This window comes from Balaenoptera borealis (genome assembly GCF_965194805.1).
Source record: "Balaenoptera borealis genome assembly, chromosome: 15".
Taxonomy (NCBI): Eukaryota; Metazoa; Chordata; class Mammalia; order Artiodactyla; family Balaenopteridae; genus Balaenoptera; species Balaenoptera borealis.
This window is the reverse complement of record NC_138871.1, coordinates 7,835,569-7,853,705: the sequence shown is the minus strand read 5'-3', so window position 1 is coordinate 7,853,705 and position 18,137 is coordinate 7,835,569. Positions and strand designations below refer to the sequence as shown.

General features: G+C 41.9%; 1 protein-coding gene and 2 long non-coding RNA genes across 10 annotated transcripts in view; 2 read left to right on the top strand and 1 right to left on the bottom strand.

Annotated features, from left to right (window-relative positions):
* Positions 1 to 18,137, top strand: part of LOC309611586 — a 512,787-nt gene that overhangs the window by 148,219 nt on the left and 346,431 nt on the right. The window lies entirely within an intron of this gene.
* CRACDL (CRACD like) overlaps positions 1 to 18,137 on the bottom strand; it is a 125,972-nt gene that overhangs the window by 30,256 nt on the left and 77,579 nt on the right. For 4 of the 8 annotated variants that reach the window (XR_014234588.1, XM_082356146.1, XM_082356142.1 and 1 more), the window contains exons 2-7: positions 16,823 to 16,902; positions 9,270 to 9,438; positions 9,025 to 9,084; positions 7,996 to 8,043; positions 2,841 to 2,976; positions 2,326 to 2,490 (exon numbers count right to left, since the gene is read on the bottom strand). Coding sequence is in view for 7 of the 8 variants with exons in the window: in XM_082356146.1 (XP_082212272.1) it covers positions 2,326 to 2,490; positions 2,841 to 2,976; positions 7,996 to 8,043; positions 9,025 to 9,084; positions 9,270 to 9,438; positions 16,823 to 16,892 (648 nt within the window). In the remaining variant the exon portion in view is untranslated. Of the gene's footprint in view, positions 1 to 2,321; positions 2,491 to 2,840; positions 2,977 to 7,995; positions 8,044 to 9,024; positions 9,085 to 9,269; positions 9,439 to 16,822; positions 16,903 to 18,137 lie in introns of all 8 variants that reach the window. The other 4 variants (XM_082356145.1, XM_082356143.1, XM_082356144.1 and 1 more) reach the window with 4 other exon arrangements.
* On the top strand, positions 9,447 to 16,348 carry LOC309611585. Its single transcript, XR_014234608.1, has 2 exons — positions 9,447 to 10,381; positions 10,715 to 16,348. It is a non-coding gene; the product is annotated as an uncharacterized lncRNA (long non-coding RNA).

Here is an 18,137-nt window from a genome sequence, read left to right as displayed (position 1 = left end):
AATATTTGTTAATGAAGACCTTTTTTCGTAATAATCTTCATTAAGTTTCTCTGTCAAGCATGTGGGCCTGTGTAAGGTGTCACACACGAAAAAATCCAACAGCCTGCAATCCCATCCTTTTGGGGTTTAAGGTGCCATCATATCAAATACCATGTGTTACATAAATGCATTTTAAAGGGTGCTTTGTCTCCCCCTCTCGATCGGCCCCCTGTGCCCAAAAAACTATCAAGGCACAAAATATGATCGCTGTGTCTTCAAAAACCATGATGATAAAGATGATAGTTTTTAAGTCTTAAAGGCTCAAATTTTGGCTTCCGATGAAGCTAGTGGATTGTTCCTACTACCCAATACTTGGTAAATTCTCAGAACATTTTTTTAAAGAACATCACCACCAAAGGAGGGGTGTTGAAAAGGACAAGGTCAGCCCTGCCCAGTATGAGTGGCTCCCGGTCAGCGGACTGTGGAATTTGTGCAGCACAGTGCTTTGCGGGTTTGGGAGCTGGGCTCACTCCTTAATCCTTAACAGATTTAGAAGCTACCCGCTCTCCTGTACCGTCTGTCCCAGCTAAACGCAGAGAACCACGATGCCGGGAGAGTCAGAGAACTGTGGGGTGGAATGAGTGTGAGTCAGTCAACAATGGCTCACCAGACACATCCCCCCAACCACGCAGCCTGAAACACACAAAGTCACATCCGCTCCTGAGGCTGTGGCCACTGAGCTGCCAAGATGTGTGTGTCACGTGGTGATGACACCTTAACACGGCCATCAGTCTGTCAACTTTCCCCTCCAGTATTTTAAGGTGCTAAGGGGTGCAGGGTGGGCTTGGAATCCAGGCAATGGGCCAAATCTTCCTCCTTGTCTTCTCTGCTTTCTCCTCGAGGTGGGAGAGCAGGTGTGGGTGCCCTACTGCCCTCTGACCTGCTCGCGGAGCAAGCAGGGGCAGGTCGACCCTAGGGCAGAATTCTGGAGAGTCATTCTCTGGCCTTCTGTGCAGAAACCCGCACCCTGGGCGTGTTCACTCTCAGCTACACCACAGCTCTTCCTCTGCCTTCATCCGTGGGGTTCTGGGAACCCACAACGGCAAACAAGTCAGGTAAATACTCCTTCTCCTGCCTTTGCAGGGGGGCTTCTGAACGTCCAAGTGGAAGTGGCTGCTGAATATATTTCAGAGCAGCACGGAAACTGCAGGACTTCCCTGAGGATGGCCCTCGACCAGGGCACAGGGACCCTCCAAGGACACACAGGGCAGGGGTGTGGCTCTATACATAATGGGTCGTAACACGGATAACTCCAACTCTATCCACCCCACAGCAAGGCTTGTCTACAAGGGGGAAATCATCATCTGTTTCATCATTTACGTACTCATGTAACATAAATGATAGGTATTTTATCACTGAGCCCACTGTATGGGCTCAGAATGGCAGCACCACAGGCTATGTTGTTTATACCAGGGGTCTCCAACCCCACCCGGTCGCGGATCGGTACCGGTCCGAGGCCTGTTAGGAACCGGGCCACACAGCAGGAGGTGAGTGGCAGGCGGGGGGTGGAGTGAAGCTCCATCTGCTACTCCCCGTCGCTCACACTACCGCTGGAACCATCCCCCCTTCCCCTACCCCTCCACATCCCCCTCCCTGGCCCCGGTCCGTGGAAAAATTGCCTTCCATGAAACCAGTCCCTGGTGCCAAAAAGGTTGGGGACCGCTGGTGTACACACAAAAAAGTTCAGTTCTTCCTCCTGGATTCCAAAGGGGGTGGGGGACTTCTGGGATCAGTTCCCCGCCCTGCTGAGGTCAGAGACACCTCTCCTGCTTGTCAAACTTTCCCTGCTGCCCTGTCTACCAGCGCCATGCCTCACATTTCTACCCCTAAACTAACAAGTTCTCAGAGTCCCAAACTCAGATGCAGGAGCCTAGACTAAGTCGTATATGTTACCACTCCCTTCTCCCTCCAGCCAAATGTCATGATGACAGAAAACAGATTCAAAGCTGTTTTCCTTCTTTCAGATGAGATGCCCCGTCTCTGGTCATCTGCTCAGACAGGAAAAACGAGGTATAGGGTTGATTGTATCAGACCTCTAACCATCAGGGAAAATGTTCCCCAAACCATATCTCCTAACGAGACCTGAATTTCTGCTCAAAGAATGAAAACAAATACAGTCCAAGGACTGACAGTGGGTTCCAGTGACCTGGCTAGAATCCCTCCTGGCCGCACTGAGCATGACCCACCACGGGAATCTAAGGGGAACAAACACAGGGGCCGCCAGAGTCCCCGACAGCCCTATGTGGCAGGCGCGGACGGAGCCAAGGTAGTGCAGGCTACACTTGCCTTTATGGTGGTGCCGGGACCGATGTCGTGCAGCAAGGACATCTCTGGGGGGCTCCTGGGCAGACCGTCGTCCTCAGAGCTCATGCCACCATCATCTCCCCGCCTGGCCGGAAGGCCCCCCGGAGGAGGTGGCGGCCCCATTTTCACATTACACTGTATTTTTAACTAGATTGGAATAAAGAACATTTGCTGTTATTTTCATCAGTAACTTTTCTCAACAAATCCTCCCACTGCAATTCATTCGTTCAAGAGATATTTTCAGCACCCTTGCCTGGGGCAGGGAACTGAACTGCGAGTCTGCCACCAGCTCTGCCGCTGTCATCTTGAGAATGAGTGGCTATAACTGAGAATGAGGTACGGTCCAATTGTAACTAACTGGGTGAGTCTTGGGAGAGCTGTGACGTGCATGCATTTGGGCTTTAAAAATAGATCAAGTAAACCCAGCAGAAATCATCTTAAGACTCCCCGATGCATACCTGACATACGTACCCAGTGTCGCCACGGGGAAAAGTTACCTGCAAAGCTTTAATCCGGTCACACACATTTTCTTGGGAAAAGACCCGCACCGGCCGAGGAGCGTCCTGTCCCGACTCGGGAATGAAAATACTGTCATGTGAGAGGGCCCGGTTGCCCAGCGTGCCCCTTGACTCCCTAGGACGAAAGAAGCACTGTGACCCTCGGCTGGTGCCCGTCTCTCCCCGGGGGGCTCGGGATGGGGCTAAGGGCACATCCTACAACAAGCCTTCAGCTGCATTTATTTTTTTTTAACTGTTCATGACTTCGGTTCATCCTGTCAAATACCACGGTCAACTATCAGGAGCTTTGCAGAGATAGGGATTTTCCTAACAGATCTGAAGGTTGTGTGAATTCTTTTCGTTAAGGGAAAAACCAAGGTCTGACGAGGTGTGAGGTCTGGGACAGCAGGCCTGCAGAGAGGAAGGGCTGGCAGGGGGCCTGGGCTGGCTGGCAGCCTGTGCAGACTGTCCTGGGTGCCCGGGGAGGGTGAGGTCTTTCCTTGTGGGCAAACATGCAGCCTCTCGGTGGGCTGGAGGCCGTGTTTGCACAGCAGGCTGAGGGCTTTCCAGGTGGAGGCATCCTTACAACGTGGTCCAAAACACACACACCCACGGCTGGGTTTGAAAGGAGAATTGCGGTGTGCAAAGCCACGCCCTTGTCTCATTACCTGATGTGATCTGTGCAACCCAGCCTGTGTGCCAAGGTCCTGGGGCGTAGATGGCGGGCCCTTCTGGCATCACCGTCCCAGCCCCTTCCCCAGCCCCGAGCTCAAGGCTCCAATTTGGAACTGAACCCACAGGACATTCACAAAACGTGCTAAGAGGATGTGGGAGTTATCGTCAGATTTTCCTAGCGGCGCTGGCAGCCTGAACAATAGGTGGAAGGAGGTGACTGAGACACGATGATGAAGGAAGGAAAGCCTGTCCGAAGACGCTGCCACCTTCTGCACCAACAGCCCTTCCCCCACCCCGCCCTGGGCATCCTGTCCTTTGTGAGGCATTAGGGATTCCTAGGTGTGACCCCGCCCCATGTTGGTTAGTGATGTTTTCTAGCTTCCTTCCAGCTGCTAGAGTAAGTTTGCAAGTGCGGAACTCGCAGCACACAAATGTCCTCACATCTCTGGGAGAGAGTGAGGCCGAGTGAAAAAACCAGGAGGGCCTCCTGCCAATGGCAGCTGTTGTCACAAAGATCATATGCACACCTGGGCTTCCCTCCCACAGCGGGCAGCCCATGGTCACACCCTCTGGAAACCATAATCACTGCCCAAACACCTCCACTCTGGGTGTAACTAGAATTCAGGACAGTGTGAAAGGGCCGCTGCAAAGACACAAAATGCTATATGCTCAAGGCCATTGACTACAGCATCATTTATAGATGCAAAAGACTGGAAACAGCCCACATGTCCCTCAGCAGGTACCTGAATAAACTATGGGATGTGATATACTAGAGGCTCTGCAGCTGACCAAAGGGGTGAGGAGCAACCCTGTGTGCAGGTAGCACCCGACTCTACTAAGTGAAAAATAAAAAAGGGAGTACAGACAGTGCTGTGTCAGCTCTGTGTGGGAAAGGGGGTGTGAACATATACAAACATATGTGTGTTTGCGTATATTTTTAAAAAATAAAAATAGAAAGATAAGGAACCAATGAATAAAAATAGTCTCCTTTAAGGGGAAGGATAGAACAAGACAGGACTCAGGGTACCAAGGTTTCTACTTATAGTTACAATGTTGTCTTTGAAACTATGGAAACATTTTGCATCGTTAAAAGACACAATCAAACAAAAAGGGAAATCAGCCTCTAAAACTAGAAAACAAACAGAAGGAAACAAGCCTAATTTTATATCAGGTTGTCAGCATAAACACACAGAGAAAAGAATGATTTCAAGTGACTTTAACTCGACATCCAAGTGACTTTTGACTCTACATCTGTAATAGGATAAATTCTAAGAACAAAAAGCACAAAGACAGCAAATTGTACTTGGTAGTCTTAGCGGCAATATTGGTTAAAAAAAAACAGTGCAGAACAATCTTTATAGTATGTAACCTCTGTGTGGGAAAGGGGGAAATGAAATTATTATAAGTATATTAAATGATGAAGAAAATAAATGAGTTTGTTAGTATCATTAGGAACCAAGATTTCCAGTAAAAGAGAAAAGTGAATTCAAACAAAGAATCAAAGAAGCAACAATTCTGTCTAAATAAATTTGAACTGGAAATACCAGTGAATTAATGATGTATTTTTCTCTTAAAAAAACATATTTCCTAGCTACATCTACTGGAAAGGTCTAGAAGCAATGACAGCCAACTAACAATCATCAGCCCTGGCAGGCAGATTGTGGATGCTAAAAACCATTTCACACTAAAAGGAAATGGCTGATTACAGGTCTAGGGCAGGAAATGTACAAACTAACTTAGGATTTCTCATCATGCAAGAAAGCAAAGAACCTTCCAGAGACAAATGGGGTCATGTCAAAAGAACCAGGAGCTAATCTGAAGTGACTCTCAGTAGCATAAGATGGGACAGTGTGAGCATAAAAATGAACAGAGACTGTCATGGGTTAGAGCAAATCAAATATATAAAAATCCATGCATTCACAATGATAGTCAAGAAAAAAAAGAAAAGAAAAAAATAAAACTCATCACTCAGTTTTGGAAGTTTGCTAGGGTACCAGGTCATTACTCTGAAGGTAGATGGATAAAAGGAGAATCAAGTATTACCCTGCTTTTCCTGTACAACTTGTATTTCAGAGCAACCAAGGAGTTGATGAAGGAAAGGTCTTCTGCATAGACGAATGCTAGCTAGCACATGCAGAATGAACGATCGAATTAGAACAACCACCATTTTACAATGAAATAATGGATCTAGTAATGATCATCAGCAGGTGTAAAACTATCAGGTGAAGGTTCGTGGATGGATCACACTGAGAGAGACGCCCTGAACCCACTGCTCAGTCTCAGCATCACCAGAAGTGGGACAAACAGAAAGCATGTGCCTTGTGATGTGATGTGACAGTAAGTATCCAGGACCGTCTTGAATCTAAATCTAATTTTAAATATCTAGATCCAGCTATCATTCTACAAGAAATTCAGAGAATACAGACATGAGTTCAATCATACCAAAAGAAAGCAAATCCAGATTGTGGGATATTCTCCATCTGATCAATGACATAAAACAAAGCAGGGAGGGTGAAGTAAAATTGTTATAGATTAAGAGACTCAAGAAGCATAACCCCACTGACACAATAAATGGGCATCAACTTTTTAAACCCACAGCGTTTCATGTGGTTTGTCAGCATTCATGTACCTTGGTAAGTGGACATTTTTGCCCATGGTGATGGACGAGAAGATGCTACAGAGTCTAGAAGGCTCACGGACTCTTCAAAGAGGCCAAAGAGTACCTTTAAATTTTTGTCTCTTATATGGTCAATTACTCTATGACATAGGAACCAAGAATATACCATGGGGAAAGGACAGTCTCTTCAATAAATAGTGTTGGGAAAACTTGGACAGCCACATGCAAAAGAATGAAACTGAACCACTATCTTACACCATACACAAAAATCAAAATGGATTAAAGACTTGAACATAAGACCTGCAACCCTAAAACTCCTAGAAGAAAACATAGGGAGTAAGTGCTTTGACGTTGCTCTTGGCAATGACTTTTTGGATTTGACACCAAAAGCAATGGCAACAAAAGCAAAAATAAACAAGTGGGACTACATCAAATTAAAAAGCTTCTGTGGCACAATACTGTAAATCAACTATACTTCAATAAAAAAAAAAAACCTTCTGCACAGCAAAGGGGACCATCAACAAAATGATAAGGCAATTTACAGAATGCGAGAAAATATTTGCAAATCTATATCTGGTAAGGGGTTAAAATCCAAAATATTTAAAGGACTCATACAACTCAATAGCAAAAACCCAATCCAATTAAAAAATGAGAAGATCTAAATAGACATTTCTCCAAAGAAGACAACAGACGGCCAACAGGTACATGAAAAGGAGCTCAACACCACTAATCATCGAGGAAATGCAAATCAAAAACAGGAGACATCGCTTCAGATCTGTTAGAATGGCTTTTAAAAAAATGACAGGAGGTAAGTGGTAGCAAGGATGTGGAGAAAAGGGAACCCTTTTGCACTGTTGGTGGGAATGTAAGTTGGGGCAGTCGCTATGGAGAACAGTATGGAGGTTCCTCAAAAAATTTAAAATAGAACCAGCATATGATCCAGCAATCCTGCTTCTGGGTATTTATCTGAAGGAAATGAAAACAGGATGTTGAAGAGATATCTGCACCCCCATGTTCATCGCAGCATGATTCACAATAGCCAAAATATGGAAATAACAGAAGTGTCCATCAATGGGTGAATGGATAAAGAAGATGTGGTACATACATACAACAGCATATTATTTAGTCATGAGAAAGAAGGACATCCTGACATTTTCAACAACATGGATGGACCTTGAGGGAATTATGCTGAGTGAGATCAGACAGAGAACGAAAAATACTCTATGATCTTACTTACATGTGGAACCTAAAAAAGCCGAACTCATAGAAACAGAGTAGAATGGTGGTTACCAGGGGCTGGGGGCTGGGGGAAATGGGGAGATGTTGGTCAAAGGGTAAAAACTTCCAGCTATAAGATGAGTAAGTTCTGGGGATCTATAGCACAGTGATTATAGTTAATTATACTGTATTATATACTTGAAAATTGCTACGAGAGTAGATCTTAAATGTTCTCACCACAAAAAAGAAACAGTAATTAGGCGACATGATGCAGGTATTAGCTAATGTTATGGTGGTAATCATGTGGCAGCATGTAAGCGTATTAAATCAACACGTTGTACACCTTAAAACTCCCACAACATTCTATGTCAATGATCTCTCAATAAAGCTGGGACAAAAAGAGAGAAAGCTCTTGTCTCCCCTCTGCGCTGTTCTCTAAGGACATTATTTGCACTTCCCGGCGTCATCATACTTCACCCCAAGCTTCCTCTCCTACCATCACTCTAGCAAACTTTCACCGGTAACTGAAGACCCGCCCCTGCCAGGTGCTGAGAATATAAAGATGAAAGGGGCACTGTCCCCACTCTCCATGGGCTCTGGTGATAGATGATGGGCAAGTGGACAGGTCATTTCAGCCCAGCTCACCCCTCCTGCTGTGTTCTTGTTCCTTGGCTGGAGGGCCCGCTGAGTGTTCTGGTCGAGAGACGGGGTGGGTAGAGGCGAGTGTTATACTGTCCTCCCTGGGGCTGGCCCAGTGAAGACATGTAACAGTGAGCAATACTATACGATAATGTCTTGCTCCCCAAGAGTTTGGCGCTGCCTTAAAAATGCGTGTATAGCCCGTCCTCTCCACTCTTCACAAGGTCCCATGTGGGTGCCTCCTGCTCCCTGCCAGCACCAGAAAAAAAAAAACAACCTGAAAGACAAAGCTCAGATCTCTCCTCTTTAGTCGTTTGGTGCCACCAAGCGGTCAGTGTAATTTCTACTCCTTTAGAAACAGGCAAGGAGACTGGTGAGGAAGGAGGGGACGGGACCCCTCACAGGGATGCTGAAGCCCATGACCCCATCCCAGCGTGGTCTGTCTCCCAATCCCAGGGTCATTATGCCTTATCCTCAAATTAAGGTGCCAATGTTGTTTAAAAGAAACAAAACCTGGCATGGCAACAAATCTGGTTTTGGTTTTGGTTTTGGTTTTGGTTTTTCCCTTTTACTCACAGAAATAACTGCTGGAATAACCAAAGCATATGTATTATAACTATATTTTGATGAACTACAAGTTACAAAAATAACGATTTCTTCACTAGACTTCCCCATATTTCATACCTATTGAAATATGGGTTTCTGTTCTTCCGAATAATATTTTTGGATGATTTTTCTAAGACTGAACAGCAAGAAGCCTTCCCCCTACTCCTCTCTCTCTCCAATGGAAAATTTTCTTATTACGTTACTGAGGACTCAGGCTTAGAGAGATGTATTTTTCTGGTATAGTATCCAGGTCCTCAAAAGAGTTTTAAGTCAAATTAGATGAGGGATTACTTCCTAATCTTGTTACTTTCAGCTGTAGGACATTGGGCAAATTTTCCAAAATTTCTCTAAAGCTTGGTTTGTTCATTTATAAAATGGTATATCTTACCTCCTCTTCCATAGTTATATAGACTTTTAATATATACACACCTGGCACATAGCAGGTACCTGATAATGTTCCCCTGTCCCCCGCTCCAACTTTCTCCATCCCTATGTACAAAAAGACAGAAAACACCATATCTATGGAAGAACCTCCAGTGGAATTACCTAGGAGGAAAGTAAGCTCAGAAATCCACCAAGTTACCACGACAATGAGCCCAAGTATTCGGGTCCTCCTGTGACCCATCCTGCTCCTTGGAACACACAAGCCTAAAGGAATGGAAAAGGCAACTTACTCCAGCTCATCCTCTGAGTCGTAGCCCACTGGCCCTGACTCGATGGCAATGACCTCATTCTTTGCCTGACTTTGTTTCCAGGTGCTACTTCCTGTGGAAGAAGGCGATTCCTTTCTCTTCTTCTTCCCAAAGAACTTCTTAAACGTTTTGAATTTGGACTTTTTCTTTCCTATGCAAAAAGAATGCATGTGAGTATTTACCAGACACGTATGAGAAGTGCACGAGAAGGAGAGAAAGTAAGATTTCTGTCCGTGCATCAATTATTCGCTCCTGAAAAGTCCTTTTACCACACAGAAGGATGTGAAGCACACAGCGTACCATTTTTGCACACCTGAAAACAAATCTTGATTTCTGTCTATTTTGGACATTGAATAAAAGAGCCAAGAAAGCTTTGGAGCATGATCACAGAATCAAGGCACAAGCAACTTCCCTCTTACTTGAAATCAACAATTTTTTAACGTATCTTTCACTTCCTTGGTTCAATTTATTCCTAAAGAGTTTATTTTTTTGATGCAACCATGCTTTTTATTTCTATTACCATACATTTGTTTTGCCCATTCTTGAATTCACACAGCACATCCTGTATGAGTAGAATCATACAGCATATACCCTTGTGTGTGGCTTCTTTCCCTCCATATACTGCTTTTGACACTTTGCATGGTGATGCATGCATTTTGCATTCTTCCTCTCTTTCTAAATTGCTAAGTAATATTCCACTGTATAAATGAAATCAGATTTTAATCCCTAAAATAAAAATAGTCAAAAGCAAAAAGTCCTGATGAGGTAAAGCCCGGATATGATAACCCAAATTATTTTCTAAGATAAGCCTCAAGTGCTAATACATATATATATGTATATATAACTGAATCACTTTGCTGTACAGCAGAAACTAACACAACATTGTAAATCAACTATACCTCAATAAAATAAATTTTTAAAAAATCCTCAAGTGCTGCATTTAGCATGGATGTGGGCACCATGGACAATCAGAGGAGGCCCAGCCTCACAGCAAAAAGGGCTCCTGGAGTGCCAAACGCTAACAACTTTTGGGGAGAAAAACCGTCAAATGGTGGTGGCAGCGCTGAGCCCGACTCTGCCATGCTTCCTGGATTGTTAGAATCTACACTTTTTTTTTTTTTTTTAAAGTCCTTCAATCAGTTATTTATTTATTTATTTATTTATTTATGGCTGTGTTGGGTCTTCGTTTCTGTGCGAGGGCTTTCTCTAGTTGCGGCAAGCGGGGGCCAGTCCTCATCGCAGTGCGCGGGCCTTACACTATCGCGGCCTCTCTCGTTGCGGAGCACAGGCTCCAGACGCGCAGGCTCAGTAATTCTGGCTCATGGGCCCAGTTGCTCCGTGGCATGTGGGATCTTCCCAGACCAGGGCTCGAACCCGTGTCCCCTGCATTGGCAGGCAGATTCTCAACCACCGCGCCACCAGGGAAGCCCAGAATCTACACTTTTAAGCATTTCGTGATCTCTTCCCTGATGTCTCCTTCATTCTCACCCACAAATTCCATCATATCCAGGACCGCATGATTTCGGCAGCTCAGCAAAGTCCATTCCTTTCCTTCTGAATATGAGAACTAACAACAGGATGGAACATCACAGGTTACCAGGATGCTGTCTAATATATCCTGAAAATTTGCTAACAATTGATTCGTTTGATAAGTAAATCATTCTGTAAGCTGAATTCCTTTTTTTATAAATTTACTTTTATTTATTTATTTATTTTTGGCTGCGTTGGGTCTTCGTTGCTGTGCCCCGGCTTCCTCTAGTTGGGGCGAGCGGGGGCTACTCTTCGTTGCGGTGCGCAGGCTTCTCATTGCGGTGGCTTCTCTTGTTGCAGAGCACGGGTTCTAGGCACGTGGGCTTCAGTAGTTGTGGCACGCGGGCTCAGTAGTTATGGCTCGCGGGCTCAGTAGTTGCGGCGCACGGGCTTAGTTGCTCCGCGGCATGTGGGATCTTCCCGGACCAGGGCTCGAACCTGTATCCCCTGCATTGGTAGGCAGATTCTTAGCCACTGCGCCACCAGGGAAGTCCCTGAATCCCTTTTTAAAACACCAGGATCTTTATATTTGGTTTATGTTCGTGCCCCCCTTGGGAAGTTTACATGATCTTGCCTTAATGTGGAGAATTTCTTAGGATTACTCTATAGTTGGAGTACCTATATTACCTTAGGTGGAGCAGATCCCTGCCCAAAAGGAAATGAGTTCTACAACCAAGTTTTCTTAACTTCCAGTGGAATTTTCCTTACCTTTATAATCTCAGAACGTTTATGTTGTTAACTGATTGGTCTCAAAGAGAGCTTATTATTTGGAAAGCCTCTTCAGAGATTTTTGCATCTGCCAGGACACCATCTGGCCTTTGCCTAGTTGACAAAGAGGTACGCACCCCTGAAGGTCTGAACAAACACGCAGCCTCATGATCCTTTACAGTCAAAGATGCTGCTTCGGGATTAAAGCAAGTGGCTACCAAGACCCAGAGTACAGCCATTGAACACTTGTTTGATTTGCCATGATTAGTTGGCCATCCACTGGAGGCCCGTTTGCGTTATATCTGTTAGGCTGCTAGGCGTTTTCATTCAATTTCTTTAATGGTTATAGGAACTATTTGGGTTTTCTTCTTCTTGAATTTGTTTTATTGTTTCATTTTTCTAGAAATTTGTCTTTATTTCCCACATTTTCAAATGCACTGGCATATAGTTGTTAATAATATCCTCTTATTATGTTAGCATCTATACTATCTATAATAAAGCCCCCTTTTATCAGCCCTGATATTATCTGTCCCTCCTTTTTCCCTGGATCAATTACACAAGAGGTTTGTCAATTTCATTTGCCTTTAAAAAAAGTTTGGCTTTGTTAATTCTCTCTACTGAATGTTTATTTTTTATTGGACTAATTTCTGTTCTAGTTTTTCTTTCCTTCCTCCTACTTTCTTCAGGTTTACTTTGCTATCTTTTTAACTTCTTGAGATGAATACTTGGCTAATCAATTTTTAGGCTTTCTGTTTTTATAATACACACATTTAAGGCAATGCATTTCCTTCTAAATCTGTTTTAGCTGCATCTACATGTTTTTTCTTCTTTTTTAAAATATCTATTTCTTCATTTATTTGGCTGTACCAGGACTTAGTTGTGGCACACTGGATCTTCCTTGCACCACGTGGGCTTTTTAGTTGCAGGACACTGGGCTTGTAGTTGCGGCATGTGGGATCTTTTTTTTTTTTTTTTTTTTTAGTTGCGGCTATTGGAATTCTAAGTTGCGGCATGCGCGGGGGATCTAGTTCCCCCACCAGGGATTGAACCCAGGCCCCCTGCATTGGGAGTGCGGAGTCTCAACCAGTGGACCACCAGGGAAGTCCCTGCATCTACATGTTTTGATATATAGTTTCCTTACTATTTGCTTGAAAATATTTTCTAATTTTCATTATAATACCTTTTTGGACCTATAGGTGATTTAAAAAAGTATGTCAATATTCAAGCACTTGGGGATTTTCTTATTATCTTTGTTATTGAGCTCTAGCTTAATTGTGCTGTGGCCAGAGAACATACCCTGCGTGATTTGAATCTGTTCAAATTTGTCGAGACTTGCTTTATGGCTTACCATATATTTGTAAATGTTCCTAGAGTGCTTGAAATAATGTATTTTCTTCAATGTTCTATATACATCGATTAGGATAGGCCTTTTTCTTTTTAATTGTGTTGTCCAAGTACTTTGTCTTTAATTTTTAATACATTTGTCCTATCAATTAGCTATTAAAAATAACCCACTCTGATTGTAGATTTATCGTTATTTAACTGTCAATTTCTACTCTATAAATTTTGACATTATGTTGATAAATGTCATAGAAAGGTAAAATTAATATCTTCCTGGGGAAGTGAACCTTTTTTGAAATGACCCTCTTTATTTTTAGTAATGCTTTTTGCCTTAAATTTTATTTTGATTGCTATTGATACAGCTATGCCAGCTTCCTCTGGCCCAGTGTTGCAAGGTTCAATTTTTCTATCCCTTTTACCTTCAACTTTTCTGATTCCTTATATTTAAGAGATATAGAGTTTTAGAAAGCCAATTTGAGCTTTAAACTTCTAACTGGAACAATTCATGTAACTAGCTACTGACACTTATTCTAATTACTGATATGTTAATAAAAACAAGTCTACCATCTCTGTGGTTTTTCTTAATCTCCTTTCTTGCTGTCTTTTGGATTAACTGACTTTAAAAAATTATTCCATATCTTCCCACTTCTAGTTTGTAAACTTTGCCTTTTATCTCTGTTGTTTCACGGGTTACCCTAGAAATTATACCACACATTCTATTAAGGGACAAAACAAGAAAGTTAGAATACTTCAATCCTATGTTTATGCCCTACTGTTTTCATTCTGATCTTTAAAAACCCAAAAGATATTATTCCATGTTCATTTAGATGTGTTTGCTTGTTTCTCATTTTCTTTGCTTATCATTCCTTCCTGTGTCCAAATCCTCCATCAAGGATGATTTTCCTTCCACCTGAAGGGAGATTCCTTTAGAATCTGAGGGTCTCCTGGTGACAAACTCAGTTTTTGTTTATGTCAAAATTCCCTTATTTCTCCTTCATTCCTAAAATATCGTTTTCCTAGGTTTAACATTCTAGGTTGGCAGTTATTTTTTCTAAGTTATTCTTTCAGTAATATTGAAGACATTATTTCACTGTTTTGTGGCTTCTGTCGTGTGGTCAAGAAGTCAGTTTTTTGTTCCTTCAAAGGTAATCTTTTTTTCTCAGACTAATTTTAAGATTTTTCATTTTTGTCTTTGGTTTTCTATATTTTCATTCTATGTGGATTTCCTTTTATTTATCCTTTTTGGGATTCATTCAGTTTCTTAAATCTGTGGACTGGGGCATCTTTTGTTTTTTTTTTTTAAGTCAATTCCAGAAAATTCTCAGCTGTTCTCTCCTCTCCTGAGACTGTGCTCAAATGTATGTTACACCCTTTCCCTTATCTCTATGCTTCTTGTCCTCTTTCTGTATTTTCCTTCTTTTTACCATTCTGTGATACATTCTGTATACTTTCTTGTGCTCTCTCTCGAGCTGATATAATCTGCTATTAAACTCATCCACTTAATTTTTTTTTATAAATTTATTTATTTTTATTTATTTTTGGCTGTGTTGGATCTTTATTGCTGAGCACGGGCTTTCTCTAGTTGTGGCAAGCGGGGGCTACTCTTCGTTGCGGTGCACGGGCTTCTCATTGTGGTGGCTTCTCTCGTTGTGGAGCACAGGCTCTAGGCATACAGGCTTCAGTAGTTGCAGCATGTGGGCTCAGTAGTGTGGCTCGCAGGCTCTAGAGCACAGGCTCAGTAGTTGTGGCGCACGGGCTTAGTTGCTCCGCGGCATGTGGGATCTTCCCAGACCAGGGCTCGAACCCGTGTCCCCTGCGTTGGCAGGCGGATTCTTAACCACTGCACCACCAGGGAAGCCCCACTTAATTTTTAATTGTAATAGTTTTACTTATTTCTAAAAAATCCACTTGATTGTTTTTCATATCTGGTACCTCATTTAAAAGTTGTTTTAAAAATTACATCAGTAAAATTGACTCTTTTTGGTGTATACAGAGTTGAATAATCACCACCAAAATCAATATACATCATCATTGTTCTGTCTTTTGTAGTCAAACCTTTCCCCTACCTTTAACCCCTGGAGAGCACTGATATCTTCTCTGTTCTTATAGTTTTGCCTTTTCCAGAATGTCATACAGAGTGATTCAGACAGTATGTATCCTTTTGATTCTGGCTTTTTTCACTTACCACCATGCATTAGAGATTCATCCATGTTGTTACATCAATCAATAGCTTGTTCCTTATTATTGCTGAGTACTGTTCCATTGTATAGATATAAACAAATTGGTAAACAAAATTAAAATTGTTATAGGCTTTTGCGTAAACATAAGGTTTCATTTCTCTTAGGTAAATATCTAGGAGTGGGATTGGTGGCGCATAGACTAAGTGTGTATTTAATTTTATAAGAAACTGCTAAAATACTTTCCAAAGTGGCTGTACCATTTGCATTTTCATCAGCAAAATATGAGAGTTCCAGTTGCTCTGCATCCTCACCAGCATTTGTTTCTGTTTTTGTTTTGCCATTCTAATAGGTGTATAGTGGTATCTCAGTGTAGTTTTAATTTGCATTAACTAATGACTATTGATGTTGAGCACTTTTTCATGTGCTTTTTTGCCATCTGTGTATCTTCTTAAGTAAAGCATCTTTAAAAACCTTTTGCTTATTTTTAGTTGGGTTGTTAGTTTTCTTACTGTCGAATTTTGAGTGCTCTCGTCAAAAGTGATTTGCAAATATTTTCTCCCAGTCTGTGATTTGACTTCTCATTTTCTTAACAGTGTCTCTTACAGAGCAAAAGTTTTAAATTTTGATAAAGTCCAATTTATTGACTTTTTATTTTAGGGACTGAATTGTCATATCTATGAACTCTTATCTAATCCTTGGTGATAAATATTTTCTCCTATATTTTCTTTTAAATTATTTATAGTATTACATTTACGACTATGATATATTTTAAATTAATTTTTGTATACTCATTTGAGTTCAAATAAACTTTGAACTCTCAAAGTTCATTTTTTTACATATGAATGTCCAATTACTTTAGCACCATTTGTTGAAAAGACAATCACCACTGCATCTACTGAAATGTGACAGAGGAAAAGTAGTCCTAATATAGGATAATAAGGAAAATCTATCCGTAATATATGAAAAAAGGTCTCTAATGAAATTAGTATCTGAAGCTAAGAGTTAAGAGCTAGGATTTAATATTATTGAAAGCTGTTCCCCTGAACTGCCTCAAAGACAATCACTACTAGCACTTTGACGTAAAACAAGAGAGAGAGACGGAGAACTTTGTCACCAAAATAAGGTGAGTAAAAATGGCTGATACGGGAAAAGGCACATGTGGGGAGATTAACGTTTTCTAGTGTCAGTTTTACAACTCTATAAAGACATACAGAGCAATCTATGGATAACAGTAAACCAATCGCCTAACTGGGTAACTCTTGGAATGTGTTATGAGATGATGGTTGATGGGCTTGGAATTTAGCTCAGTAGAAAGTGCAATAAAGGTCTCCTGAAGGAGAATAAAAGCCATAAAAGAGGAATCAAAGGCTCTCTCTTGATATCATTATTTCTTCTGGATGATTAGACCATCCAATACTTTGCCTGACGTCCTACTGAAACTTTTGGATGTTCCTGGATGATAAATGATTCCATTGCATCTCACTTCCTTTGCTTTCGAGTCAACCAAACTTGGGGACATGTTCACCTCCAGGAAGGAAGAAAATGAGTAATCCACCCCCACCCCCGCTGCCGTGTCTGACAGAGAAGCAAAGGAGCGCTGCCCCCAAGTGGCCGCCAACAGTCTGGACGTGCTCTCCAGCCACATGTGTCTGAACACACTGTGAACTGAACCCACACTCCACGTAGAGAACCCAACGCCCTGGCTCTAGTAGCCCCTCTCTCGGCCCTACAACACAACAAGGGCTCCACCCAGCACAGGGGAAGTAAGGGCCTTACCTGTGCTGTCCTCCCCAAGGCCTTCCGCGGCCTCCCGAAGCTTAATGTCCATCACCCTCGTGGAAATCATGTCCAGCTCACTAAAATCAGATAGAAAGTCATGTTAGAGGAACAAGTCTAACAGAAGTTATCAATGACTGAAATGGTGGTGACTGCCTTTTGCCCATGTCCCTGGCAAAGACAGATTCCAGGTCAGTAGAGGCCAAAAACATGTCCACAGCTCAAGATTAGTAACCACATCAGCATTTATCTAATCACTGACCAGAGCCATTTAATGGAAAACTGGAAAATGGTTCACCGATTTACACAATGCAGATTTCGTTCCTTTCTTTGAAAAAAAATTTTCGGAAATTAGGTTTTTCTCTTGTTCACTGTAGAAAGTTTGGAAGATAGAATGAAAATCACCCATTATCCCACCAACCAAGAATGACTAACTACGGAACGTTTTAAAGTATTTCCTTCCAATACCTTTTATGCAAATATTTATGTGCACAAGCACACATGCACTATATTAGTAAGACTGAGTTCCTGATTTTCTTATCCCACATCAGTAAAATTCTTGATGTTATTGTAATGGTTACATAATGTTTTGATATTATGCTGTACCATCACTTATTTTTATTGTTTCTTTTTTGAACTTTTTATGAAAAATTTCAAACAGATATAAAAGTACAGAGAATGTATAATGAATTTAAAACATGGTGACTCTTGCTCATTGTTACCCCTTCTCCACTCCCCGCTAACTAGGTTATTTCAAAGCGAATCATTCCACATACCATTATCATTTCATCCATAGGGACTTGGCTTCTCCCTAGATTAAAAATTTCTGACCCTTCATGGAAATCAAATAAATGATTACTGGTCAATATTCCTGCTACAGAGTATTGAGCTGTGTCCCTGCTTTCCACAACTGACTTTTAAACAGCACATTCTATCCCACACAGACTAACTCCTCATTTACTTGGAAAGCTATTTCTTATTGGCAATTACTATGAATTCTCATACTTTAAAAGGGAGCTAAAATATTTAATTAACCAATTAACATTTACCACTTGCACACAGTACATAATGGGAAATGATGGGAGAAATAAAAAAAAGTATTTAACAGAGGAAAGGAGATGCAGGTCTTTGCTAGAGCTCAGTCTAATATTTAGGTCTCCTTTAATATTAATGTCAAACTGCCCCATCCCTGATCAGCCAATTCCTTAAAAGGTGAACAAAACTTCATTAGCCTTGCTTCTTGATTTTGATATAATTCGGCTTTACAAAAATGTTGGATCAACAGAATGAAGGAGAAAAAAACCACACACACAAT